The 25,543-nt window shown below is 45.2% G+C and overlaps 1 protein-coding gene across 1 annotated transcript in view; it reads left to right on the forward strand.

The window, feature by feature from the left end:
• The window catches only part of LOC124039618 (laminin subunit alpha-1-like), a 76,595-nt gene that overhangs the window by 13,535 nt on the left and 37,517 nt on the right, over positions 1-25,543 (forward strand). Inside the window, exons 4-19 of the mRNA XM_046355777.1 lie at positions 5,985-6,227; positions 6,844-7,023; positions 7,312-7,401; positions 8,340-8,457; positions 9,918-10,096; positions 11,918-12,023; positions 12,779-12,936; positions 13,136-13,276; positions 13,510-13,674; positions 17,606-17,707; positions 17,951-18,277; positions 19,056-19,166; positions 20,948-21,075; positions 22,566-22,652; positions 22,915-23,126; positions 24,880-24,986. Of these exons, the coding sequence (XP_046211733.1) occupies positions 5,985-6,227; positions 6,844-7,023; positions 7,312-7,401; positions 8,340-8,457; positions 9,918-10,096; positions 11,918-12,023; positions 12,779-12,936; positions 13,136-13,276; positions 13,510-13,674; positions 17,606-17,707; positions 17,951-18,277; positions 19,056-19,166; positions 20,948-21,075; positions 22,566-22,652; positions 22,915-23,126; positions 24,880-24,986 (2,454 nt within the window). The remainder of the gene's footprint in view (positions 1-5,984; positions 6,228-6,843; positions 7,024-7,311; positions 7,402-8,339; positions 8,458-9,917; positions 10,097-11,917; positions 12,024-12,778; positions 12,937-13,135; positions 13,277-13,509; positions 13,675-17,605; positions 17,708-17,950; positions 18,278-19,055; positions 19,167-20,947; positions 21,076-22,565; positions 22,653-22,914; positions 23,127-24,879; positions 24,987-25,543) is intronic.

Genomic DNA, 25,543 nt, shown 5'->3' on the forward strand with positions numbered 1-25,543 from the left:
TACTTGTTATAGATACACTTCATGTAAACAATGTGGGAAGGTAGTATGTTGATAGGTTGTGATTGGAGAGAAGGGACCACCCATAACACTTGATGGGGATAGGTTAATTCAGTTAAAATTCATATTTAAATGTGAATTGAACAAATCCTGAATTGGGGGGAGATCATTGAAGCCAATGGCCAATTTCCAATGATTTTCCAATATGGAATTGACCCCAACCCCAACCTCAAAAGAATGCCTCTCTGTAATATGATTCAAAACTTACAATACATGTTTCTGGTGAAAGAGCCTTGGCTGTGGCTGGTTTCCTACACTGGCTCATACTGTCTGATGTCCTGTCCGGTGTGTGGCTGGGCCTCTCTGAGTGCATGTCCTGTCGTGTACGGGGCTCTCCGGCCCCCATCGCCCTTCCCCCATCTCCCATCTCCCACCAACACAAAAGACTTACTCATCTCCACCCTCTAGGCCTGTGGCCAAACGCCAGCCTCTTTTATGTGGTCGGAACCCACAGCCATGACTTCCACTGCTATTGTCTGGATTCCTAATTTACTGCTACCACAGCATATTTTAAATGTTGAAACTGCTGGAAGTTGGTCTTGACCAGGCCTGAGAATTGACTGCTTTTCAGTATTCTGCTGGTTTCTATTCAGTGTCAGAGACACAAAAAAGAGGGGAGCCAAAGGACATCCTGTTTCTGTCTGAATATTTATTAAATACTCATATAATTTACCTGACAATTTTACATATTCAAAATCAACTTTGTCTAACTTTGTGTCTAACATATTGTCACACACAGACAGTTTGGTCTGTATTGTAACAAGCCAGAGATTAGGTCTTTATAGCATGTTGGTGATTAGTAGCAAGAAGGACATAGCTCTGCTCAGTGTCAGTGGTGGCCATATTTCTTTACTTTTGGTTTAGGCTTCTCCCTCCAGTTAGGGGACTTAGCTCCGCTTTCTGAGCCCCACAGCCCCGGTCCCGCCAAGGGCGAAGCTCAACTGGTGATCAGGGCCCCTTTGACGGCCTAGGGGCTGATGGGTAATCCTCCTGTCTCTCCCCTGCAGCCTGGTTCTGCTCGTTCCCACTGGCTGGGTCCCCATGACTGTCTTCTCCCCCCTTGTTATCTTTCCATCCTCTCTCCCGTCGGCCAAACTGGAACAGAGGCTAGTCCGGCTACCGGTTGGGAAGCACATTTCTATTACTTAATGTTTCTCCAATTGGAAAAGTGTTAGTAAGTGTATGTGTTTTCGTTTTGTCTCGGTAGGTCACAGTTTACCCTTTGATTACCCCACGATTCATTCTTCTAACACACTGGTCAGATTGTTTCACTTATCCTTTGAGACAACCCCCCACCCCCCCAACCTGATCCAAAATGGCAGCTAATTACAAAAATAATCCTCTGCTGCTTCCCGCGGCTACTTGCAGCCAGGTCTTGCTAGCTCACATCAAAGTCCACCAGCCAGTCACAGTGACTAGGCAGATTAGCCGAGGCACGCCATTACACAGGGCTTTGTGTCCTACTGGGCAGAATGGGATTTAGTGGTAATGACTGGGTGGCTAAAGAGACACAGTGGGAACAACTTTGCGCTTAGCATCTAGTAATGACTAACACTGTATTCTAGCAGTCACAGTAACTAGCCACATCAAAACATATTGCTGAAATGTGGCACTCAGATCACAATTTCAGTAAACTATCCCAATTTCTGACAAAGATATCAAATCAGATATATGTGTCAGAAATCAAATCAGATATCTGTGTCAGAAATCAAATCAGATATCTGTGTCAGAAATAAAATCAGATATCTGTGTCAGAAATCAAATCAGATATCTGTGTCAGAAATCAAATCAGATATCTGTGTCAGAAATTGGGATAGTTTACTGAAATCTGTTTTTTTGTTGTTATTATAAAAAAAATTCTCCCCAATTTCGTGGTATCCAATTGGTAGTTACAGTCTTGTCCCATCGCTGCAACTCCCGTACGGACTCGGGAGAGGCGAAGGTCGAGAGCCATGTGTCCTCCGAAACACGCCCTACCAAGCCGCACTGCTTCTTGACACTCTGCTCGCTTAACCTGGAAGCCAGACGCACCAATGTCTCAGAGGAAACAAAGTACAACTGGTGACCGTGTCAGCGTGCATGCGCCCGGCCCGGCACAGGAGTCGCTAGAGTTTTATATTTGGAATAACTGATATCTGGTGATGTTAACTAACTTGTATCATCTAAACGGAGTGTTCTAGTAATTGGTTAGTTAAGTTAGCTGCACAAAGGCAGCTAGTCCACAATAGTTCAGGTCTGCATCCATTTATTGGAGTCCACATGGATCAGGATTAGGTCACGATTCAATAACTAACCCAGTCCATTCACAGCATCTGTTTGCCTTGAGAACACTAAGCTCCTTTGAGGGAGGTCGCTGACACACACGCTCGCACACACACAGTCACACGCACGCACACACACACACACACTCACACGCACTCACGCACACACACACAGTCACACACACACACACTCACACGCACTCACGCACACACACACACACACAGTCACACGCACGCACACACACACACACACACACACACACACACACACACACACACACACACACACACACACACACACACACACACACACACACACACACACACACACACACACACACACACACACAAAGTATTGTACAGCTAACCTTGTGGGGACACACAATTCAGTCCCAGTCAAAATCCTATTTTCCCTAACCCTAACCCATACTTTTTTCCCAACCCTAACCTTAACACTAACCTTAACCCAAAAACCTAACCCTAAAACATAGCACCCAACTCTAAACCTAATTCTAACCCTAACACTAATTCTAACCTTAACCCCCCCAAAATAGCATTTGACCAACAAAATGTCCCCAGTTGGTCAAATTTTTGTTTGTTTACTATTCTTGTGGGGACTTCTGGTCCACACACACACACACACACACACACACACACACACACACACACACACACACACACACACACACACACACACACACACACACACACACACACACACACACACACACACACACACACACACACACACACACACACACACTCTCTGGACTAGACTGGGCCAGTGACCAAAGAACCAAAGAAAGCTCTGGTGACCAAGCTTCCTTGATGAGAATAAAGATGCTTCCTGTCAAAAGGATTCTACAGATTGTAGTCTCAGAGAGAGAAAGCTGCTGCTGGGACAGGAATGTTAACCTCACTGATCACATGACCTTTTTTCCTGTTCCATCCATCTATCTAGTCATCTCAAGGACATGGGAAGATATCAGAATCCACCCATCTATCTAGTCATCTCAAGGACATGGGAAGATATCAGAATCCACCCATCTATCTAGTCATCTCAAGGACATGGGAAGATATCAGAATCCACCCATCTATCTAGTCATCTCAATGACATGGGAAGATATCAGAATCCACCCATCTATCTAGTCATCTCAAGGACATGGGAAGATATCAGAATCCACCCATCTATCTAGTCATCTCAATGACATGGGAAGATATCAGAATCCACCCATCTATCTAGTCATCTCAAGGACATGGGAAGATATCAGAATCCACCCATCTATCTAGTCATCTCAAGGACATGGGAAGATATCAGAATCCACCCATCTATCTAGTCATCTCAAGGACATGGGAAGATATCAGAATCCACCCATCTATCTAGTCATCTCAAGGACATGGGAAGATATCAGAATCCACCCATCTATCTAGTCATCTCAAGGACATGGGAAGATATCAGAATCCACCCATCTATCTAGTCATCTCAAGGACATGGGAAGATATCAGAATCCACCCATCTATCTAGTCATCTCAAGGACATGGGAAGATATCAGAATCCACCCATCTATCTAGTCATCTCAAGGAAATGGGAAGATATCAGAATCCACCCATCTATCTAGTCATCTCAAGGACATGGGAAGATATCAGAATCCACCCATCTATCTAGTCATCTCAATGACATGGGAAGATATCAGAATCTGGCAACCCAAACATTCCCATATTGACTAAAGGCCTGCACAGACTGTACAATTTCATCCAGCTTATGCCACAATTTTGCCATCATGGGCAAATTGTCTGGTCGTAAATGATTGTCGTACAGTGTGACAGCTTCAGCCGATTAAGTACCACCAAGTGCAGTCATAGGCTTCGACCAGAGTTCTGTCTGTGTCTGAACTTTAGAGCCTTGATCGTGTAGTTTGGCTGGTGTTACGAGCAGATCCCGGTGACCAACCAAGAGGCACTGAGTATGCACACACAAAAATATGATTATTGTGAATAGTCAGATTAATATAGTAGTTTGATTTAAACATTTACATGCTTTGCAAGAAGAACGATTTCCCTAATAATCTTGTTTACATGACACATCTGAAATCAGGCTTCCTGATGGGATTTTAATAAATGCAAAAAAAATCATTAAAACTAAAATCTTCTTTTGGGACAAGTTTGTATATGAAGACTATTTCTAAGATGCATACTTTTTCCAAACTCACTTCACTCACGTATGAGCATAGAGGGAGGCTTCCTGGCAAATGTGCAGATCAAATACACCTCTGCAGTTGGCGTACCCCACGTCGGCTAACGTAGCCATGCAAGCCAATAGCAGAATGTGACGACAAAACAAGCAAATCGTACAATCTGGCCAGGTTGATATCCAGAGTTGTATTTTAGTTACATCGCACAGTGTGACATGTAATAAATGTAAAAGTCTGAATCTGACGTTCAGTGTGGGAAGGCCTTAAGGCATTTAGCTAAAGATGTTTGTATAGCAATTGGAGGCCCATACAGGTGAATCATTCACGGCTGTAGAGAGAATTTCCCATGGTTTCTATACAGACTAAGGCATTGAGCCAAAGATGTTTGAACCGAATGTCTTGTCTAGCTTTCAGATTCCCATACGGGCAAATCATTCTGTAACTTAAGGTTCAGACATAACCTGAGGGAAGTCAACCGGCTCTCTGTTTCATATGATCCATCTCAGCCCTGAGGCGGGATTGACATTTAGATGCACTGGAACGACTCGGTGTGGCTTGGCGACGATACCCGCTAACGCTCGCGTTCCCTCGCCGTTGAGGAAGTTATGAATCCGCCGTAAATCAGCTGTGACACGCCAGTAGGTGTGCCTCCTGTCCGGGAGGTAGACTTACAGCCTCGTGCCGCTGCCTGGAACCTTTAGGGAGGATTTAACGGAGGGGGGGGGGGGGGGGGGTTCCACTCAGCCCCTGGGGAAACACACCATTGACAAGACCATTTGAGAAGCCGATAACGGCTAGCTCAGGTTCTATGTGCGTTTATGTGAGGCAGGCTAGACTGTTATTAGTCTCACTGAGAGGGTCATAGAGAGGTGAAAGAGAGGGAATTGCAATAGCAGTCTAGTAGTGCCCTGTGATTCTGTAAGGCCCATAGTGGAGTGTTGAGGAGACAGTGAGAGAGTGGAGGCAAGGTCTCACAGTGGGGTTCAGGGGAGCTGTAACCCCACCCCACAATTTAGCTTGGTAGCCTATCATATGACTGTGTATGGGGTCATAGGGGTCATACGATGCGCTGTTAGGGCCAGATGCACTAAGACTGGAATTCAATCAAACATGCAATTAACATTTTGACAACATCACATGAAAGAGGGTTACAGAGTGCTTGCGGTAACTGAGTGGTTAATTGTGTCAGTACACTGTTATTATGTCAAAACAGATCTGTTGCATATGTGCTCCTTGTCAATCAAATACTTATTTGTGCTCTTATGAATGAAAAGCCTTGTATTTAAGGTGCACAGCCTGAGCTTCCAGTCATGCACAACAAAATGGAGATCCAGACATAAAATATTATGGGTGGGAGAATAACTCTGTGTGTCTGTGTGTGCATGAGTGCACAAGTGTGTGTGTGTGTGTGTCCTTTGTACTCTCACTGTTAAATATGAAATATTAAAATCTGTCTGTCTGTGTGTGTCTCCAGATTTTCCAGGTGGCCTACATCATCATCAAGGCAGCCAACTCCCCTCGTCCCGGTAACTGGGTGCTGGAGCGTTCAATGGACGGTGTGGAGTACACACCCTGGCAGTACTACGCCATCAGCGACACAGAATGTCTGACCCGCTACAACATCACCCCCCGCTTCGGACCCCCCACCTACAAACGAGACGACGAGGTCATCTGTACCTCCTACTACTCACGTCTCGTACCCCTGGAGCACGGAGAGGTAATTATCTATTTATTTAAACTTTACATTACCACAGTGGTCTGAAACTCCCGGCCCGCAAACCACATTGAGCTCATGAGCTGCACGTTGGTGACCCACAGGCTGGGAGTTTGAGACCACTGCTTTAATAGGTCTGGTTCAAGGCAGACAATTAGATGAGAATGGGCTCTGTGTGCCCCCCTCTAGCACATGTAGTCCAGACAGTGGGATGACTCAACCGTCCTTCCGATAATGAAAGCCTGCTTTCCCAGAGTTCTAGACGCCAGCCTGCTGGGCTAATGTAACTCTAGCCGAGGCAGAGCTGTAATGAACGTCTGTGGTTAGGATACTCTGTGATTACTCACAGCTGCTGAGAGTGCATCTCAGTAGTTTAACAAGGTTAGGGAGACAAGGAGATGAAGCCACTTCAGACTATTGAGACGCACCCCAAAGCCCACAGTGAGATCCTTGATCGTGTCTTACATTGTTTAGCCCTGTGTCATGTCATTTGCCGGTGGTCTGACTGGCAAGTGATATCGGAGAGAAAAAATGACCGTAATGATGTATTTCAGTCGATATGTATGTGTGTTGTTCATTTTTGCCACTAGTCTTGCCATTTTTTTTCTGTCCTATTCAGATCCACACGTCTTTGATCAACGGGCGGCCCAGTGCTGACCAACTGACCCCAGAGCTGCTAGACTTCACCTCAGCCCGCTACATCCGGCTGCGCCTGCAGAGGATCCGCACGCTCAACGCCGACCTCATGACCCTCAGCTACCGTGACCCTAAGGAGGTGGACCCCATCGTCACCAGACGGGTATGGCTAAAGCACTAGCACTAGCTCTCACTAACTGTTCTGTTTTCTGTTTAAATGCTATGTTAAACCAAATTGGTCGTTCATTCAAAATATGTGGTTTGTACATTTTGAAAAACGTTTGTATATTGCATTTTTATGGTTTCAACAAACATTAAATTACGAGATATTTGCATCAGAATGTCTGAAGTATAAGTTTAGACATCAGTTGTCATTTCTCCAGGCAGATTTGAGTGTTTTTGTTTCTGTCTTGTCATTCTAACTTGATTGGCATTGTGTTTCCTTCTGCAGTACTACTATTCCATCAAGGACATCTCAGTGGGCGGGATGTGCATCTGTTACGGCCACGCCCAGAGCTGCCCCTGGGACCCCGTTGCCAAGGTAACTCCAGGCCGTCTTCAGTTTTGCCCGTTCAGACTCACACGGTGGCTGTCATTCAGCTTTTGTTTAGTGTAAAACTTGTTTACTGCCTTTCACATATTGTGTGAGATGTTAAACATGTCACATTTTGACTCAATTAAGCTCCTCTTATCGGGATCAACATTGGTTCATTGCTAATTTGTTGTAACTGCTGTACACACTTATTCCAAAGAGTACTTTTACATCAATTTGATGCAAAGTATGGTAGTAATACTTCTTTATGAGAAATATATTTGTCAAACAAATTGTTTTTATAAGTGAATTTAGTATTCTCAGCTCCCCCTATAGTCCCTGAAGGAATGGTACAGCCCAACACTTGCTCAGTTGCCTTCCTCATTAAGGGGGAATGTCACCTTAACAAGAGGATGAGAAAGCAAGCACTAATCCTGTGACCCTTCAACTTGCCATTTGGAAATGCACTCATATATTTCACACCAGCGTACAGATGTAGGATCTTAATTTGACCTGCAATGCAGGAAATGCAGGAAATGTAAAACTTGAAGTATATTTGAAGTTTTAAAAGGATTTTTAAATTTCAGGCTTGATTTGTCCTTGTGAAAAAAATGTATTAACCCCTACAAAAATGTAAATTAATTATAATTCACATAATAATTCACATTTCCTGTTGGTGTTGGATTATTTTCCTGCTGTAGCAAACTGGCTCAAATTAATATCCTACATCTGTAACACACAAACATCATGACATGATAACCATACAACACACAAGTGTCACTTCACACCTTGTATAGAACCAGCTATTTGCTTGACAATGAACATTTTGGAAAATAATGTGTGTGTGTGTGTCCCACTCCCAGCTGGCATTAGGACTAGAGCATAAGCATTCAATCGGTCACTTCCTGTGGCTCCTCCTCACCTCTCTCTCTCTTTTGTCCTCTCAGAAGTTGCAGTGTGTGTGTGAGCACAATACGTGTGGGGAGAGCTGTAATGAGTGTTGCCCCGGCTACCACCAGGAACCGTGGCAACCGGGAACCCTCTCCAACGGCAACACATGCGAGAGTAAGCTGCACTTGGTCTTTTTGGGCCTAAGGGGAAATAAGTTCAAACCTTATCTTAAGTAGAAGTCCATACTGTGCATGTTGCCCTTGGTTTGTCACTTGGTAAATACAGACATGGGAATTACATGCTGGATTTAGACTTGATTTAAAGTGTGCCAGATAAAATAACTTTCACGCTTTTCAATTAAATCCACTTGCATGTCTCACTTATGCATTGACACACATGAAAGAGGTTCTTGTTTTCCATCCCTATGATGAATTCCATGAGACACTTGTGAAGTAATTCAAACATTTGAATATCCATAGATGTGAAGCAGAGTTAGCTACTGTATGGGTTTTTACAAGCTTTTCATGTTGATGTCCTATTTTATATTATCATATCTGAGCTGTTTCAGCACCTTAATGAAATTGCACATAAGTTGTGTTTACTCAGAGTACAGAATCAAATCAAAACCTGTTTGAACATGCATACACTGAGTGCACATAACATTAGGAACACCTGCTCTTTCCATGCCATGGACTGACCATGTGAATCCAGGTGAAAGCTATGATTCCTTATTGATGTCACTTGTTAGATCGACTTCAATCAGTGTAGATGAAGGGGAGAAGACGGGTTAAATAAGTATTTTTAAGCCTTGAGACAGTTGAGACATGGATTGTATATGTGTGGCATTCAGAGGGTGAATGGGCAAGACAAAAGACTTAAGTGTCTTTCAACGGGGTGTGGTAGTAGGTGCCAGGCTCACCGGTTTGACTGTGTCAAGAACTGCAACACTGCTGGGTTTTTCACAACCCAACAGTTTCCTGTGTGTATCAAGAATGGTCCACCACCCAAAGGACATTTTATTTTTTACATTTAACTAGGCAAGTCAGTTAAGAACAAATTCTTATGTACAAAGACTGCCCCTTGTTCAGCTCGGGGATTTGATCCTGTAATCGTTTGGTTGCTAGCCCAATGCTCTAACCACTAGGCTACCTGCCACCCCATCTAGCTGACTGTGGGACGCATTGTAGTCAACATGGGCCAGCATCCCTGTGGAACGCTTTCGACACCTTGTAGTCCATGCCCCAAACTAATTGAGTCTGTCCTGAGGGCTAAAGGGGGTCAACTCAATATTAGGAAGGTGTTCCTAATGTATTGTACACTCAGCGTATATTCTTAATATAAACTAACCTTTCACTACTCTCACATTAAAGGTAGACTCAGCGATATGACATTGGTGCAAAAAGTAAACAGCATAGTGGGTCAATTTCCGCAACAACGAGGAGCGGTGGAGCGCGAAGCTAAACTTGTCAGCTGTTTTGGTCCCGTACCTACCAGGCTCTAACAGTGTGAAGCGAACCCATGCACATGTGCAGAGACAGGGTGTGAGAGCGAAGTCTGCATCTCCCTCATTGCATTAGTCTACCTATAAGATACATAAGTTGTTATCTGACATATTTCATATTCTCCTCCACTAGAATGTAACTGCCACAACAAGGCCGAGGACTGCTATTACAACCAAACTATGGACGACCACAAGATGAGCATGAACTCGCATGGACACTTCCATGGCGGGGGTGTGTGTATCGATTGTACCCAGAACACGGCCGGTGTCAACTGTGAGACCTGCGCAGATGGCTTCTACAGACCCCACGAGGTACTGTCTCCTCACTGTCCCGTAATCCGATGCCCTCTTTGTGTCCCTATGGTCCCTGTAATCCAATCCATCAATATGGTGCCCATTTCCTGAGGACCCCCTGCTCTTCATTTTGTGTCCCTATGTTCCCCATTACCTGAGGACCCCCCTGGTCTTCCTTTGTGTCCCTATGGTCCCCATTACCTGAGGACCCCCCTGGTCTTCCTTTGTGTCCCTATGGTCCCCTTTACCTGAGGACCCCCTTCTCTTCATTTTGTGTCCCTATGTTCCCCATTACCTGAGGACCCCCCTGGTCTTCCTTTGTGTCCCTATGGTCCCCTTTACCTGAGGACCCCCCTGGTCTTCCTTTGTGTTCCTATGGTCCCCTTTACCTGAGGACCCCCCTGGTCTTCCTTTGTGTCCCTATGGTCCCCATTACCTGAGGACCCCCTGGTCTTCCTTTGTGTCCCTATGGTCCCCTTTACCTGAGGACCCCTTGGTCCCCTTCCTTTGTGTCCCTATGGTCCCCTTTACCTGAGGACCCCCTGGTCTTCCTTTGTGTCCCTATGGTCCCCTTTACCTGAGGACCCCTTGGTCTTCCTTTGTGTCCCTATGGTCCCCTTTACCTGAGGACCCCCTGGTCTTCCTTTGTGTCCCTATGGTCCCCATATGGTCTTCCTTTGTGTCCCCCTTTACCTGAGGACCCCCTGGTCTTCCTTTGTGTCCCTATGGTCCCCTTTACCTGAGGACCCCCCTGGTCTTCCTTTGTGTCCCTATGGTCCCCTTTACCTGAGGACCCCTCTGGTCTTCCTTTGTGTCCCTATGGTCCCCGTTACCTGAGGACCCCCCTGGTCTTCCTTTGTGCCTATCCCTATGGTCCCCTTTACCTGAGGACCCCCTGGTCTTCCTTTGTGTCCCTATGGTCCCCTTTACCTGAGGACCCCCCTGGTCTTCCTTTGTGTCCCTATGGTCCCCGTTACCTGAGGACCCCCCTGGTCTTCCTTTGTGTCCACTGTCCCCTTTACCTGAGGACCCCCCTGGTCTTCCTTTGTGTCCCTATGGTCCCCTTTCCCTGAGGACCCCCCTGGTCTTCCTTTGTGTCCCTGCCTAGTGGCGTGCGCCTTTCCGTGCACTGTTGTGTACATTCCTATTGTCTGTGATTGGACAATAAAATCAGTGTGTGTGTGTGTGTGTGGTCCTGATTACAAACACATTGTAGTTTTCAAAAAGAAAGGAAGACCAAGGCACTCTTCATATAATGAATTAAAATGCCTTTATTTGTATGGCATGTTCAATGGAAACAAAGTTTTAAAATGACGAAACTTCTATTGAACATGCCATACAAATAAAGGCATTTTAATTCATTATATGAAGAGTGCCTTGGTCCTCCTTTCTTTTTGATGACCAATTCACCCCTTTGACCAAAGAGCACCTTCTGTCTACCAAAATGTACTATTGTGTACCTTAGTAGCGCTTCCCTTCCTCCTCTTTCTACATTGTAGTTTTGGTTCTGTGGCCCAACGAAAGATAATGGAGTTATTTGTTGCTGTGTCCTAGAATGACTGTACAGTGGAACTACATTGGTATCATGGTCCTTGCTCGGATGGATGAATGGCGATTTATTAACCTTTTAATTTCAGTGTGTACCTTGTGTGGAATGTGAATGGTCATTGGAACAGGCAGTTAACCCACTGTTCCTAGGCCGTCATTGAAAATAAGAATTTGTTCTTAACTGACTTGCCTAGTTAAATAAAGGTAAAATAAAAAATAAAAAATAAAATGGTGTATTTGTTTCCTCCTGGGTGTGCGTGTATATATGTGTGTGTGTGTCTGTGTGTGTAGGTGTCGCCCTACAGTGAGAACCCATGTGTGGAGTGTGGCTGTGACATGAGGGGGTCTTTGACTCCTGCCTGCATCAGAGATGACAACCACGCCAAGCTGGAGAAAGGTACAAACACGGAACTGTACTGATTTTATTGTACTGTGACTGTGCTAACTGGACTATGCTAACTGTGTTGTATTGACTGTGCTAACTAGACTATGCCAACTGTGCTGTATTGACTGTGCTAACTGGACTATGCTAACTGTGTTGTATTGACTGTGCTAACTGGACTATGCTAACTGTGCTGTATTGACTGTGCTAACTAGACTATGCCAACTGTGCTGTATTGACTGTGCTAACTAGACTACGTTAACTGTGATGTATTGACTGTGCTAACTAGACCACGCTAACTGTGCTGTATTGACTGTGCTAACTAGACTATGCTAACTGTGCTGTATTGACTGTGCTAACTAGACTATGCTAACTGTGCTGTATTGACTGTGCTAACTAGACTATGCTAACTGTGCTGTATTGACTGTGCTAACTAGACTATGCTAACTGTGCTGTATTGACTGTGCTAACTGGACTATGCTAACTGTGTTGTATTGACTGTGATAACTAGACTATGCTAACTGTGCTGTTTTGACTGTGCTACCTAGACTACACTAACTGTGATGTATTGACTGTGCTAACTGGACTATGCTAACTGTGTTGTATTGACTGTGCTAACTGGACGATGCTAACTGTGCTGTATTGACTGTGCTAACTAGACTATGCCAACAGTGCTGTATTGACTGTGCTAACTAGACTACACTAACTGTGCCGTATTGACTGTGCTAATTGATCAATGCTAACTGTGCTGTATTGACTGTGCTGTGCAGGTCTGAACCCAGGGCAGTGTTTGTGTAAAGAGGGCTTTGTGGGTGAGCGCTGTGAACGCTGTGCCTTTGGCTACAGGGACTTCCCCCTGTGTTCACGCTGTGAGTGCAGTCTGGAAGGCAGCCTCAACATCGACCCCTGCACAGAGTGCATCTGCAAGGTAAAACTGGGGTAATATAGGGTAACACTTGCATGATGAGTTACCTTGCCTGAAGACCTGAAGACTTGCCTTAGCTCCCTGAGCTAATGCCTAGGTTTTTAGCTCAACAGGCTAAGACAGTCTTGTGCTCATTGTCCCTGAATGTTCCTACCAAACTAATCCCCTTAAACTGATCTTCTCCACTGTGTGTGTGACTTAGGAGAACGTGATGGGGGCCAACTGTGACCTGTGTAAGCAGGGTTTCTACAACCTGGAGGACCGTAACCCTGAGGGATGCACAGAGTGTTTCTGCTTCGGTGTGTCTGACGTGTGTGAGAGTTCACCCTGGTCTTTGTTTCAGGTAACACACCGCAACTCCCACATCCAAATATACTCTCATCCACACATCCATTTAATTACTTAGTTGTTCCTTTGGACAAGAATATCCACAATATGCAGCAACCAACTCCAATGGTTCCACATGGTTTTGTTGGGAGCCGTTAAACTCTTTGATACTGTAGAACTCAATAACACATAACCGGTAAATTGGATCAGCCTGTGATGTTCTCATTACAAATTCCTCCTGGCCCATAGACTGTTGACTCCAATGGATGGCTCCTTCCTACCCAAAGCGTCTCCATCTACACGGCACCCCTCACTGATGACGACAACAACCTCATTGTCCCCAGCATCACCATGATCCAGTCGTACCGTTTTGTGTCTACCTGGGCCGCTCCGGAGGGCTTCCTGGGGAACAGGGTAAGCGTTTTGCTTCCTGGGGAACAGGGTAAGCGTTTTGCTTCCTGGGGAACAGGGTAAGCGTTTTGCTGACATACAGTATATTGCACCTATGCTACCAACGCTAAACTCTCACCTATGGAGTTGCTGTATTCCTCCTGAACACAAAGTTGTCCGTCACAATGAGATGTTCAGCTAGCTAATGACCTGCATGTATTAGCTTGGGACAAATTGATTTCACAATCCCCACAGGAGGGAGGAAATAGGCCTCTGCTCTCCCTATAGATTTATCTCTCTCTGTCTCTCTTGCTACTGTATTTCTCTCTTTTTCACGCTCCTCTCCCCCTTCTCTTACTCCCCTACCTGTCTCTTTCACTCTCCTCTCTCTCTTTTCTTACTCCCCCTACCTCTCTCTTTCACTCTCCTCTCTCTCTTCTCTTACTCCCCCTACCTCTCTCTTTCACTCTTCTCACTCTATTGTCTTACTCCCCTACCTCTCTCTTTCACTCTCCTCTCTCTCTTCTCTTACTCCCCCTAACTCTCTCTCTCCTCTCTCTTCTCTCACTCCCCCTACTCTCTCTCCTCTCTCTCTTCTCTCACTCCCCCTACCTCTCTTTTTCACTCTCATCTCTCTCTTCTCTCACTCCCCCTACCTCTCTCTTTCACTCTCCTCTCTCTCTTCTCTTACTCCCCCTACCTCTCTCTCTCCTCTCTCTCTTCTCTCACTCCCCCTACCTCTCTCTTTCACTCTCCTCTCTCTCTTCTCTTACTCCCCCTACCTCTCTCTCTCCTCTCTCTCTTCTCTCACTCCCCCTACCTCTCTCTTTCACTCTCCTCTCTCTCTTCTCTTACTCCCCCTACCTCTCTCTTTCACTCTCCTCTCTCTCTTCTCTCACTCCCCCTACTTCTCTCTCTCCTCTCTCTCTTCTCTCACTCCCCCTACCTCTCTCTCTTCTCTCCCCCTCTCTTCTTTCCCCCTCTCTCCTTCTCTTATTCCCCCTTCTCTCTCTCTCTCTCTCCTCTCTTCTCTTATTCCCCCTCTCTGTCTCTCCTCTCTCTCTCTCTTATTCCCCCTCTCTCCTCTCTTCTCTCTTCTCTCACTCCCCCTACCTCTCTCTTTCACTCTCCTCTCTCTCTTCTCTTATTCCCCCTGTCTCTCCTCTCTCTCCCCTCTCTCTCTTCTCTCACTCCCCCTACCTCTCTCTTTCACTCTCCTCTATCTCTTCTCTTATTCCCCCTACCTCTCTTTTTCACTCTCCTCTCTCTCTTCTCTTACTCCCCCTACCTCTCTCTCTCCTCTCTCTCTTCTCTTACTCCCCCTACCTCTCTCTTTCATTCTCCTCTCTCTCTTCTCTTACTCCCCCTACCTCTCTTTTTCACTCTCCTCTCCCTCTTCTCTTATTCCCCCTACCTCTCTTTTTCACTCTCCTCTCTCTCTCTTCTCTTACTCCCCCTACCTCTCTCTTTCACTCTCCTCTCTCTCTTCTCTTATTCCCCCTACCTCTCTCTTTTACTCTCCTCTCTCCTCTTACTCCCCCTGTCTCTCCTCTCTCTCTCCTCTCTCTCTTCTCTTACTCCCCCTACTTCTCTCTCTCCTCTCTCATCTCTTACTCCCCCTGACTCTCCTCTCTCTCTCCTCTCTCTCTTCTCTTACTCCCCCTACTTCTCTCTCCTCTCTCTCTTTTCTTACTCCCCCTGTCTCTCCTCTCTCTCTCTCATCTCTCTACTCTATCTCTTCTCTTACTCCCCCTACCTCTCTCATTTTCATTCTCCTCTCTCTCTTCTCTTACTCCCCCTGTCTCTCCTCTCTCTCTTCTCTTACTCCCCCTACCTCTCTCATTTTCATTCTCCTCTCTCTCTTCTCTTATTCCCCCTACCTCTCTCTTTCACTCTCCTCTCTCTCTTCTCTTACTCCCCCTGTCTCTCCTCTCTCTCTCCTCTCTCTCTTCTCTTACTCCCCCTACTTCTCTCTCTCCTCTCTCTCTTCTCTTACTCCCCCTGTCTCTCCTCTCTCTCTCCTCTCTCTCTTCTCTCACTCCCCCCTCTCTCTTCTCTTACTCCCCCTGTCTCTCCTCTCTATCTCCTCTCTCTCTTCTCTTACTCCCCCTATCTCTCCTCTCTCTCTCCTCTCTCTCTTCTCTTACTCCCCCTACCTCTCTCTTTCACTCTCCTCTCTCTCTTCTCTTATTCCCCCTACCTCTCTCTTTCACTCTCCTCTCTCTCTTCTCTTACTCCCCCTACCTCTCTCTTTCACTCTCCTCTCTCTCTTCTCTTATTCCCCCTACCTCTCTCTTTCACTCTCCTCTCTCTCTTCTCTTACTCCCCCTGTCTCTCCTCTCTCTCTCCTCTCTCTCTTCTCTTACTCCCCCTACTTCTCTCTCTCCTCTCTCATCTCTTACTCCCCCTGTCTCTCCTCTCTCTCTCCTCTCTCTCTTCTCTTACTCCCCCTACTTCTCTCTCTCCTCTCTCTCTTCTCTTACTCCCCCTGTCTCTCCTCTCTCTCTCTCCTCTCTCTACTCTATCTCTTCTCTTACTCCCCCTACCTCTCTCATTTTCATTCTCCTCTCTCTCTTCTCTTACTCCCCCTGTCTCTCCCCTCTCTCTTCTCTTACTCCCCCTACCTCTCTCATTTTCATTCTCCTCTCTCTCTTCTCTTACTCCCCCTGTCTCTCCTCTCTCTCTTCTCTTACTCCCCCTACCCCTCTCTCTCCTCTCTCTCTTCTCTTACTCCCCCTACCTCTCTCTCTCCTCTCTCTCTTCTCTTACTCCCCCTGTCTCTCCTCTCTCTCTCCTCTCTCTCTTCTCTTACTCCCCCTGTCTCTCCTCTCTCTCTCCTCTCTCTCTTCTCTTACTCCCCCTACCTCTCTCTCTCCTCTCTCTCTTCTCTTACTCCCTCTGTCTCTCCTCTCTCTCTTCTCTCTCTTCTCTTACTCCCCCTACCTCTCTCTCCTCTCTCTCTTCTCTTACTCCCTCTGTCTCTCCTCTCTCTCTCCTCTCTCTCTTCTCTTACTCCCCCTGTCTCTCATCTCTCTCTTCTCTCTCTCTTCTCTTACTCCCCCTACTTCTCTCTCTCCTCTCTCTCTTCTCTTACTCCCCCTGTCTCTCCTCTCTCTCTCCTCTCTCTCTTCTCTTACTCCCCCTGTCTCTCCTCTCTCTCTCCTCTCTCTCTTCTCTTACTCCCCCTACCTCTCTCTCTCCTCTCTCTCTTCTCGTACTCCCTCTGTCTCTCCTCTCTCTCTTCTCTCTCTTCTCTTACTCCCCCTACCTCTCTCTCCTCTCTCTCTTCTCTTACTCCCCCTGTCTCTCCTCTCTCTCTTCTCTCTCTCTTCTCTTACTCCCCCTGTCTCTCCTCTCTCTCTCCTCTCTCTCTTCTCTTACTCCCCCTGTCTCTCCTCTCTCTCTTCTCTCTCTCTTCTCTTACTCCCCCTGTCTCTCCTCTCTCTCTTCTCTTACTCCCCCTACTTCTCTCTCTCCTCTCTCTCTTCTCTTACTCCCCCTACTTCTCTCTCTCCTCTCTATCTTCTCTTACTCCCCCTGTCTCTCTCTTTTCCCACTCATCATTTGTAGTCCCTCTTCTTTCCTCCCACTGTCTGTTAATACAGGGTGCCCTGTAATTATAGTCAAGTAGGGCCGGGCACTTTATTAATTGCCAAATTAATGAGGTTCCATTCATTAGAACCCTGTCGTGTGTGTTCTACTGTACCCATTAGTCCCTCCAGTGATTAGAATTAATTAATTAGAATTAGTCATTATTTCTGGAATGGCCTTAATATCTGGAGGGAGGGAGAGAAAGATCGAGGCAGCAATCATCCCCGTGGGCCTGGTTTTACTTCAATATTTAGTGTAACGAATTTCGACTATTGCATATTTGCTGTAGGTAATGTTTTCTTGAGTCTAACACTTTATTTGTACAATTTTCCCCTTTTCGTTTTTTCCCCATTGCTTTGTGAAGCTGACATCATATGGAGGGCTTTTAAACTACACTGTGGCCTATGATGTTTCTGTGGACAATGTGGACAATTCTCTGCCATCACAGTTTGATTTGATTATTGAGGTAAGTTAATATTGTGCTAACTGGATATGTATTCCACCTGGCTCTGATATTAGCTGTGGAATGCAAGATTGTGAACCTAGTTTACAGTAAAAGAAACTTCTAGACCATTATAGATTTGATTACCATTATGGAATCACCCGAATCAGCCCTAAATCTAGAACCATTCCTAAGGATGGGCATACCAACCCCCGTTAATATAAATCAACATTTGTTGCTAAATGCCTTGTCTGGATGCGTCCCCAGGGGAATGGGAGAACCCTGCGTCAGACGCCCCCCAAGCAGCTCTTCCTGACGCCCCTGCGGGAGCAGCTTGTTTCCGTGGAGCTCCTACCGCAGGGCTTCGTAGACCTACACACAGGCCAGAGGGTTGACAGGGACGAGCTCATGACCGTATTGGCGGACTTGGCCGGACTGAGGATCAGAGGCCACCTCAATGCCAGCGCAGAGGGGGCACTCAGGTTGAGCACCGTATCTCTGGACATGGCAGACATCAGGGCTGCTAACCCAGTCCAGGCCCGGGACGTGGAGCAGTGTGAGTGCCCCTGGGGCTACTTGGGCACATCCTGTGAGGTAAACACCCAGATCACGTGACGGTGGCCGGGTTGATACTGTTTCCTACTGTATGTGTCTGGTCTAGTTAATGACTTGTGCTGTGTCAGCATCCATTGTAAAAGCAAACCGCATTATGCATCTCAGATGGCTAAGTTAGCTAGAGTTAGAAGAGCAACAGTGTTGTGGGTTCGATTCTCAGATAATCCATATATTTTCAATACATGTGTTTACTATAGATCACTTCAGATAAACACAACTTCTAAATCATGTTATACACTGAGTGTACAAAACATTAGGAGCATCCTCCTAATATTGAGTTCCACTCCCCCATTTTGCCCTCAGAACAGCCACATGGACTTTACAAGGTGTCAAATGTGTTCCACAGGAATGCTGGCCGATGTTGACTCCAATGCTTCCCACAGTAAAATTGGCTGGATGTCCTTTGGGTGGTGGACCATTCTTGATAGAAATCGGTGTGCCTGGCACCTATTACCATGCCCCTTTCAGACGCACTAAATATATTTTGGTCTTGCCCATTCACCTTCTGAATGGCACACATTCCCAAACCACATCTCAATTGTCTCAGGCCTTACATCCTTCTTTAACCTGTCTCCTCCCCTGATTGAAGTGGATTTAATAAGTGACATCAATAAGGGATCATAGCTTTCACCTGGATTCACCTGGTCAGTCTATGTCGTCGAAAGCTGTGCCGCATAGTCTGAATACCCGTTCTTATTTTATGTGACTTTGGGTAAAAGTGACCGCAAAATGATGATGTTTCTCTCTGTGTTTGTAGTTCTGTTCATCTGGATTCTATCGCGTCGGCGGGATCCTGTTCGGAGGTAACTGTCTCCAGTGTGAGTGTAACGACCACGCTACAGAATGTGACATCAACGGAGTCTGTCTGGTGAGTCTCACCTATCTGTCCCACGTCATGTTTAGACAGCGGGGGGCCAGAGACATAGACATATGAGAAGTAGATATACCATAAATGTATTCCGTACATCTGTCAATGGAGTCTGTCCGGCGAGTCACCTTTCTGTCCCACGTCATGTTTAGACAGCGGGGGGCCAGAGACATAGACATATGAGAAGTAGATATACCATAAATGTATTCCGTACATCTGTCAATGGAGTCTGTCCGGCGAGTCACCTTTCTGTCCCACGTCATGTTTAGACAGCGGGGGGCCAGAGACGTAGACATATGAGAAGTAGATATACCATAAATGTATTCCGTACATCTGTCAATGGAGTCTGTCCGGCGAGTCACCTTTCTGTCCCACGTCATGTTTAGACAGCGGGGGGCCAGAGACGTAGACATATGAGAAGTAGATATACCATAAATGTATTCCGTACATCTGTCAATGGAGTCTGTCCGGCGAGTCACCTTTCTGTCCCACGTCATGTTTAGACAGCGGGGGGCCAGAGACGTAGACATATGAGAAGTAGATATACCATAAATGTATTCCGTACATCTGTCAATGGAGTCTGTCCGGCGAGTCACCTTTCTGTCCCACGTCATGTTTAGACAGCGGGGGGCCAGAGACGTAGACATATGAGAAGTAGATATACCATAAATGTATTCCGTACATCTGTCAATGGAGTCTGTCCGGCGAGTCACCTTTCTGTCCCACGTCATGTTTAGACAGGGGCCAGAGACGTAGGAATATGACCCATAGATATCAGTGGAGGCTGCTGAGGGGAGGACGGCTCATAATCATGGCTGGAACGGAGCAAATGGAAACCATGTGTTTGATGTGTTTGATACCATTCCACCTTGTCCGCTCCAGCCATTAAGACGAGCACGTTCTCCCCAATTAAGGTAACACCAACCTCCTATGATAGGTATACCATACATCTATGGCTTGTTTGTGGGATCTAAGCGTGATCGCATCTACTTCCACCACCATCTTTGTAAAATAAGGACATGGTCACTTCCAGTCGTTTATCTGACCCTAACATCTGCACTAGCTAACCTCTAAACTAGTTTGAGCTTCACTTCACAGCTAGAGGCTAAACCAATGAACAAACCCTCAGTATGAAGCTTCCTGGATTGAGCTGTGTTTGTTGACAGCCATATAATGGGACACTGTTCTGGGTCTAAAATGACTTCCTTATTTCCTATATAGCGTACGACGTTTGGCTCGAGCCGACCATCCTATTCCCTATACAGTGCACGGCTTTATAGTGAACAGTTTGGGCTCAAATTAATTCGGGTTTGGGTTTCAAATGAATTCCTCCCCCTATTGGATGACAAGTTAATCCCGAGTAATGCTGTGTTAGGTGTTTAAATGGCGTGTGACAAAGCAATGATTATCCAATGGCTACTGCCAGGCATTCATTCTGTCAATATACAATGTAAATCAAAAATCATGCTAAACCCAGTAGCTACTATGTTCAATTGAATACGTGAAGATGATTCACTTTGATTCGGTTAGGTTTAGCAGTTTGTTGCACTTAAAGGGGTAGTTCACATTTCAAAGTTTTATCTTACTTACCTAGGGTGGTCATCCAAACAGTTTTTTAAAGTTGGAAAAAAATAAAAAAGCGAACTATCCCTTTAACATGGCAGTGGAGGTTTTATCCCAAGAGATTGTGGTTGCTATGGAGTGTATGGCAGTGTAAGGGCATGTGTGTCAGAGCAGGAACAAGTTTAATTGGGACACTGTTGCCTTAAATCATTCCCCAGGACTGTACAGACAATACCACTGGGCCCCACTGTAACCAATGCCTTCCCGGTTACTATGGCGACACCACAGAGGGCACCCCAGAGGACTGCCAGAGATGTGCCTGCCCGCTGATAGTGGCGACGAACAAGTGAGTGACTGTGTCAACTCTGTGCCAATGTACCATTCATTCAGATTCTAGAAACCCTCTCCGTGGCGATAGATAGGTCACATGTGTGTGGGCGCTGAGTGGTGGAGAGTTTGGCCGTTACACACTGAGTGCACAAAACATTAGGAACATCTTTCTAATATTGAGTTGCACCCCATTTTGCCCTCAGAACAGACTCAATTTGTTAGACTCTACTAGGTGTGGAAAGCGTTCCACAGGGATGCTGACCCATGTTACCTCCAATGATTCCCACAGTTGTGTCAAGTTGGCTGGATGTCCTTTGGGTGGTGGACCATTCTTTATTTTTCTTTTGATTTAACCAGGAAGGGCTCATTGAGATTTAAAATATATTTTTCAAGAGCGTCCTGGCCAAGATAGGCAGCACCAAGTCATGACAAAAATGACAGACAAACAACATGAAAAACTACAAGTAATCTAGTAAAAACCATAGAATTCACAAGAGTATAACAAAATCAAAAACAGCAAATTAAAAACATTGACAAGTCAGTGAATCAGTATCAAGATCCTTCATCAGTGATTTAAAAATACCAATCGGGACAAGTTCTTCCAGTTTAAATGTCACGACTTCCACCAAAGTCGTCTCCTCTCCTTGTTCGGGCGGCGTTCGGCGTTCGGCGTTCGGCGTTCGACGTTCGGCGTTCGGCGTTCGACGTTCGGCGTTCGACGTCACCGGCTTTCTAGCCATCACCGCTCCGTTTTTCATATCTCCATTTGTCTTGTCTTGTTTTCATACACACCTGGTTTTCATTTCCCCAATCAATCTACTTGTATTTAACCCTCTGTTTCCCATCATGTTTTGTGTGTAATTGTTTTCATGTCAAGCGATGTTCTTTAGCTCTTTCCATTATTGTTCCGTGTTTTTGAGCGCGTTTGTTTTGTTGTGCTCCCGGTTTGGAACTATAATAAAGTGCGCTTCATTTATCATACTCTGCTCTCCTGCACCTGACTTCGCCTTTAAACACACCTTGACATTAAAAGTATTTTATACAAACTGTTGAGCATGAAAAACCCAGAAGTGTTGCAGTTCTTGACAAATGGCACAAATACACAATCCATGTCTCAATTGTCTCAAAGTGTATTTAACAGGTGACATCAATAAGGGATCAAAGCTTTCACCTGGATTCACCTGGTCAGTCCATGGCATGGAAAGAGCAGGTGTTCCTAATGTTATGTGCACTAGGTCAAGCTTCTTATGTCAACAACAGAATGATTCAACCGCCCCAGATACTTTATTGTGTGAATAGATATGAAGCATAAATGTAGTTGTGGAACAATTTTAGTAGTGGAGATAAGAGGTGAGTTCTGCCCCCACACAATATGAAATGCTTCAAGTTGAAGAAAAGCCCTATAGAAACACAAATCATCATCGTAAAATCTGTAGCTCTTAGTGATACGTCATCTAGACTCCCCCTAACACTCCTGTCTATTCACCATGCTGGTCTCTTCTTCAGTTTCAGCCCCACCTGTCTCCTGGAGGGCCCTGGACAGGTGACATGTGACCAGTGCCAGCAGGGCTACACTGGGACTAAGTGTGAGAGGTCTGTAGACCAAATGTTCTTAAACCTAATCTTGTCTGTTTGACCCTGTCTTCACTTCTTAGACCTATACTATATAATCAGACATGTTTCACGTGTTGCTAAGTACATATTAGTAATTACACTTAACAGTTTGCATGGAAAAATATGTATTATAAGTGAAACTAAGTTACAGTATACACCAATTCTCGACTCAACCATTTCATGAATCGTATGATTAAGTTTATTATATTAGGTGTTAATCTTCGAACTTTGACTTCTCCAGGTGTGCTAATGGTTACCATGGCGACCCGACTGTGGCAGGCAAGGAGTGTGTGCTGTGTGAGTGTAACGGAAACGTGGACCCCTGGGAGCCGGGCCACTGTGACACCAGCAGCGGTGTGTGTCTGAAGTGTCACAGCCACACCAGCGGAGACGACTGTGAGAGGTGTGAGGACGGCTACTATGGTGACGCCATCACTGCCAAGAACTGCCAGGGTAAGAGAGCTGTGATGATGATGATGATGGTTTTTGTCCTTATAGAGGATTCTTCCACAGATCCCCTCACAGTTACACATTTACTACAAGAAACATCCTTCACCTAGACGTGCAGTACATCTATAATATGTACCAAATCAGGTCACAGATTACACAGTGAAAATAGACAGGAAATAGACAATTTTGCTTGTTTCTGAGTAGCATTTAGTCAGTCAGTGGAATGCTGAGTGAAGGACATGGCCAACCATTCACAGATTAAGTCTCAACTTTGACCTAGTTCTGCGTCGTCACGTGTCTGACCTGTTCCTAACAATAAGATCTGTTATGGGTCAGGGCCCGTATTCACAAAGTGTCTCTGAATAGAGGTGTGCTGATCTGGGATCGGGTCCTTCCTGACCATGTAATCTCATTCATTATGATCTAAAATGCTAAACTGATCCTAGATCAGCAATCCTATTCTGAGACGCTTCGTGAATACAGACTCAGCCATGTTACCTTAGGCACTGGGAGGCCAAAGTTTAGGCTCAATCCCTGCCGGGATACGAACAATGATGTGTATAAACCCTGGATAGCTAATGCTATGTATTTGCCAACGAGAGGCTTTGAAGCCACTGATCGTCCATTTTGGTACTCCCCAGAAGGAGCAGTCCTCCATAGGAATGAATGGAATTCTACAGCATTTCAATTAAATGGGACAAAGGACAAATTTGCTTATATTTTTTATTGTAGTGGGGACAGTAACAGTAGTTTCAAATAATATACTTTTAGGAAAATGTTAATGTTTAGTTGACATAATCTAATTTAAAAGTATTCATTAAGGTGTCTGTTATATAATACATGTGTCAAAAACAAATGTAGACAATAAATACATTTCCATAGCTTCCAAAATATTGTTTACAATATTTTTTATGGAGAGTTAAACAGCGCCCCCTGTCAGTCTAGTGTTTACATAAATAATTGTTCAATATATTTTTATTTTACCTTTATTTAACTAGGCAAGTCAGTTAAGAACAAATTCTTATTTTCAATGACAGCCTAGGAACAGTGGGTTAACTGCCTGTTCAGGGGCAGAACGACAGATTTGTACCTTGTCAGCTCGGGGGTTTGAACTTGCAACCTTCCGGTTACTAGTCCAACGCTCTAACCACTAGGCTGGTATGGGACCTGCTCTCTCAAGGTAGCTCATGAACAGTTTATGAAGTCTTATAAGAATTATGGTAATTATGCATCATTCCCAGACCTGGTTTTGTGACAATGTCAGCATACCACAACATTGAAAATCTGTAGATGTTATGAGAATAGGAATCTAATGTTCATAGTGAGATATGTGATGCTGGTAATGGATTCAGTCAACACCTAGAATGGCATTCATTTCACCATCAAACATGGTCAAATATATTGTGATAGATGTGCAAATTTACTTCAAATGTGTGTATTTCCTTCTTATGAAAGGCAACTGTAGAAGAGCTCTTTATAATGGATAGAGTGACACCTAGGGGAATATCGTAATACTGCAAGTCAGCCTCCTTGCAGTAACCTTTCTACAATCTTTTCCATGTCTGTGTAATGTCTATACTCCATGAAAAAAACGGGATTTTATCATCAAAATGGCACTTTGAGAATTGTTTGATTATTTTAGGATATACCTCTCCACTTACCGATATTATTTTCAACATTAAATTGGAGCAAGTGTCCTGGTGTTATAAACATGTACGTTAACGACTGTTTACTCCTATTTCTCCCCTGTGTGTAGCTTGCAGTTGCCATGGAAATGGGTCATACTCGGCCATGTGTGACCTGCTCACTGGACAGTGTACCTGCAAACCCCACGTAGTGGGAGAGAAGTGTGACGAGTGTCAGGTATGTAGACTGTATATCTTTATCTGTTTCATAATATATTCACAACTTCAAACTCACATACCATAGGGCCAAGAGTTTTTCTTACCAGAAAAAAACTATTGTCCCTAGTTATGGTCTCTGGTCACACCAAGAAAAAGTCCAGGCCCTTCCTTCCACCCTCCATTTTCTGTGTAATTCCACCCTATTCCCATACCTTTCCTTGCAATTAGTATTTGGAATTTGGAAAGGCATGCTAAGTTTCCAGCCCAGTCCATTGGAACGCTTAGTTCTCAGAGGGTGTCCAAGGTCTCCTGTTTCTTTCCTCCCTGCGTTCCGCTTCCCACACCCGCCTTCCAATAAAGACCAGCTGGTCAAAATGCAGTCCAATGTTTTGGATATATTCATTAGCACGATCAGATTGTCTGTCTCACACCCTGGCAAAGAGAGATAGGGAAGAGAGAGGTAGCGAGGGAATATGGGAAGGAGGGAGGGAGAGAGAGAGACAGACAGAGGGATAATATTTTGTTGCTTATTTAGAGCAGAGTTGGTTTGTTTGGTTGGGGAGGCGTCTTTGGCTG

Source organism: Oncorhynchus gorbuscha, linkage group LG07, assembly GCF_021184085.1.
Source record: "Oncorhynchus gorbuscha isolate QuinsamMale2020 ecotype Even-year linkage group LG07, OgorEven_v1.0, whole genome shotgun sequence".
Classification (NCBI taxonomy): Eukaryota; Metazoa; Chordata; class Actinopteri; order Salmoniformes; family Salmonidae; genus Oncorhynchus; species Oncorhynchus gorbuscha.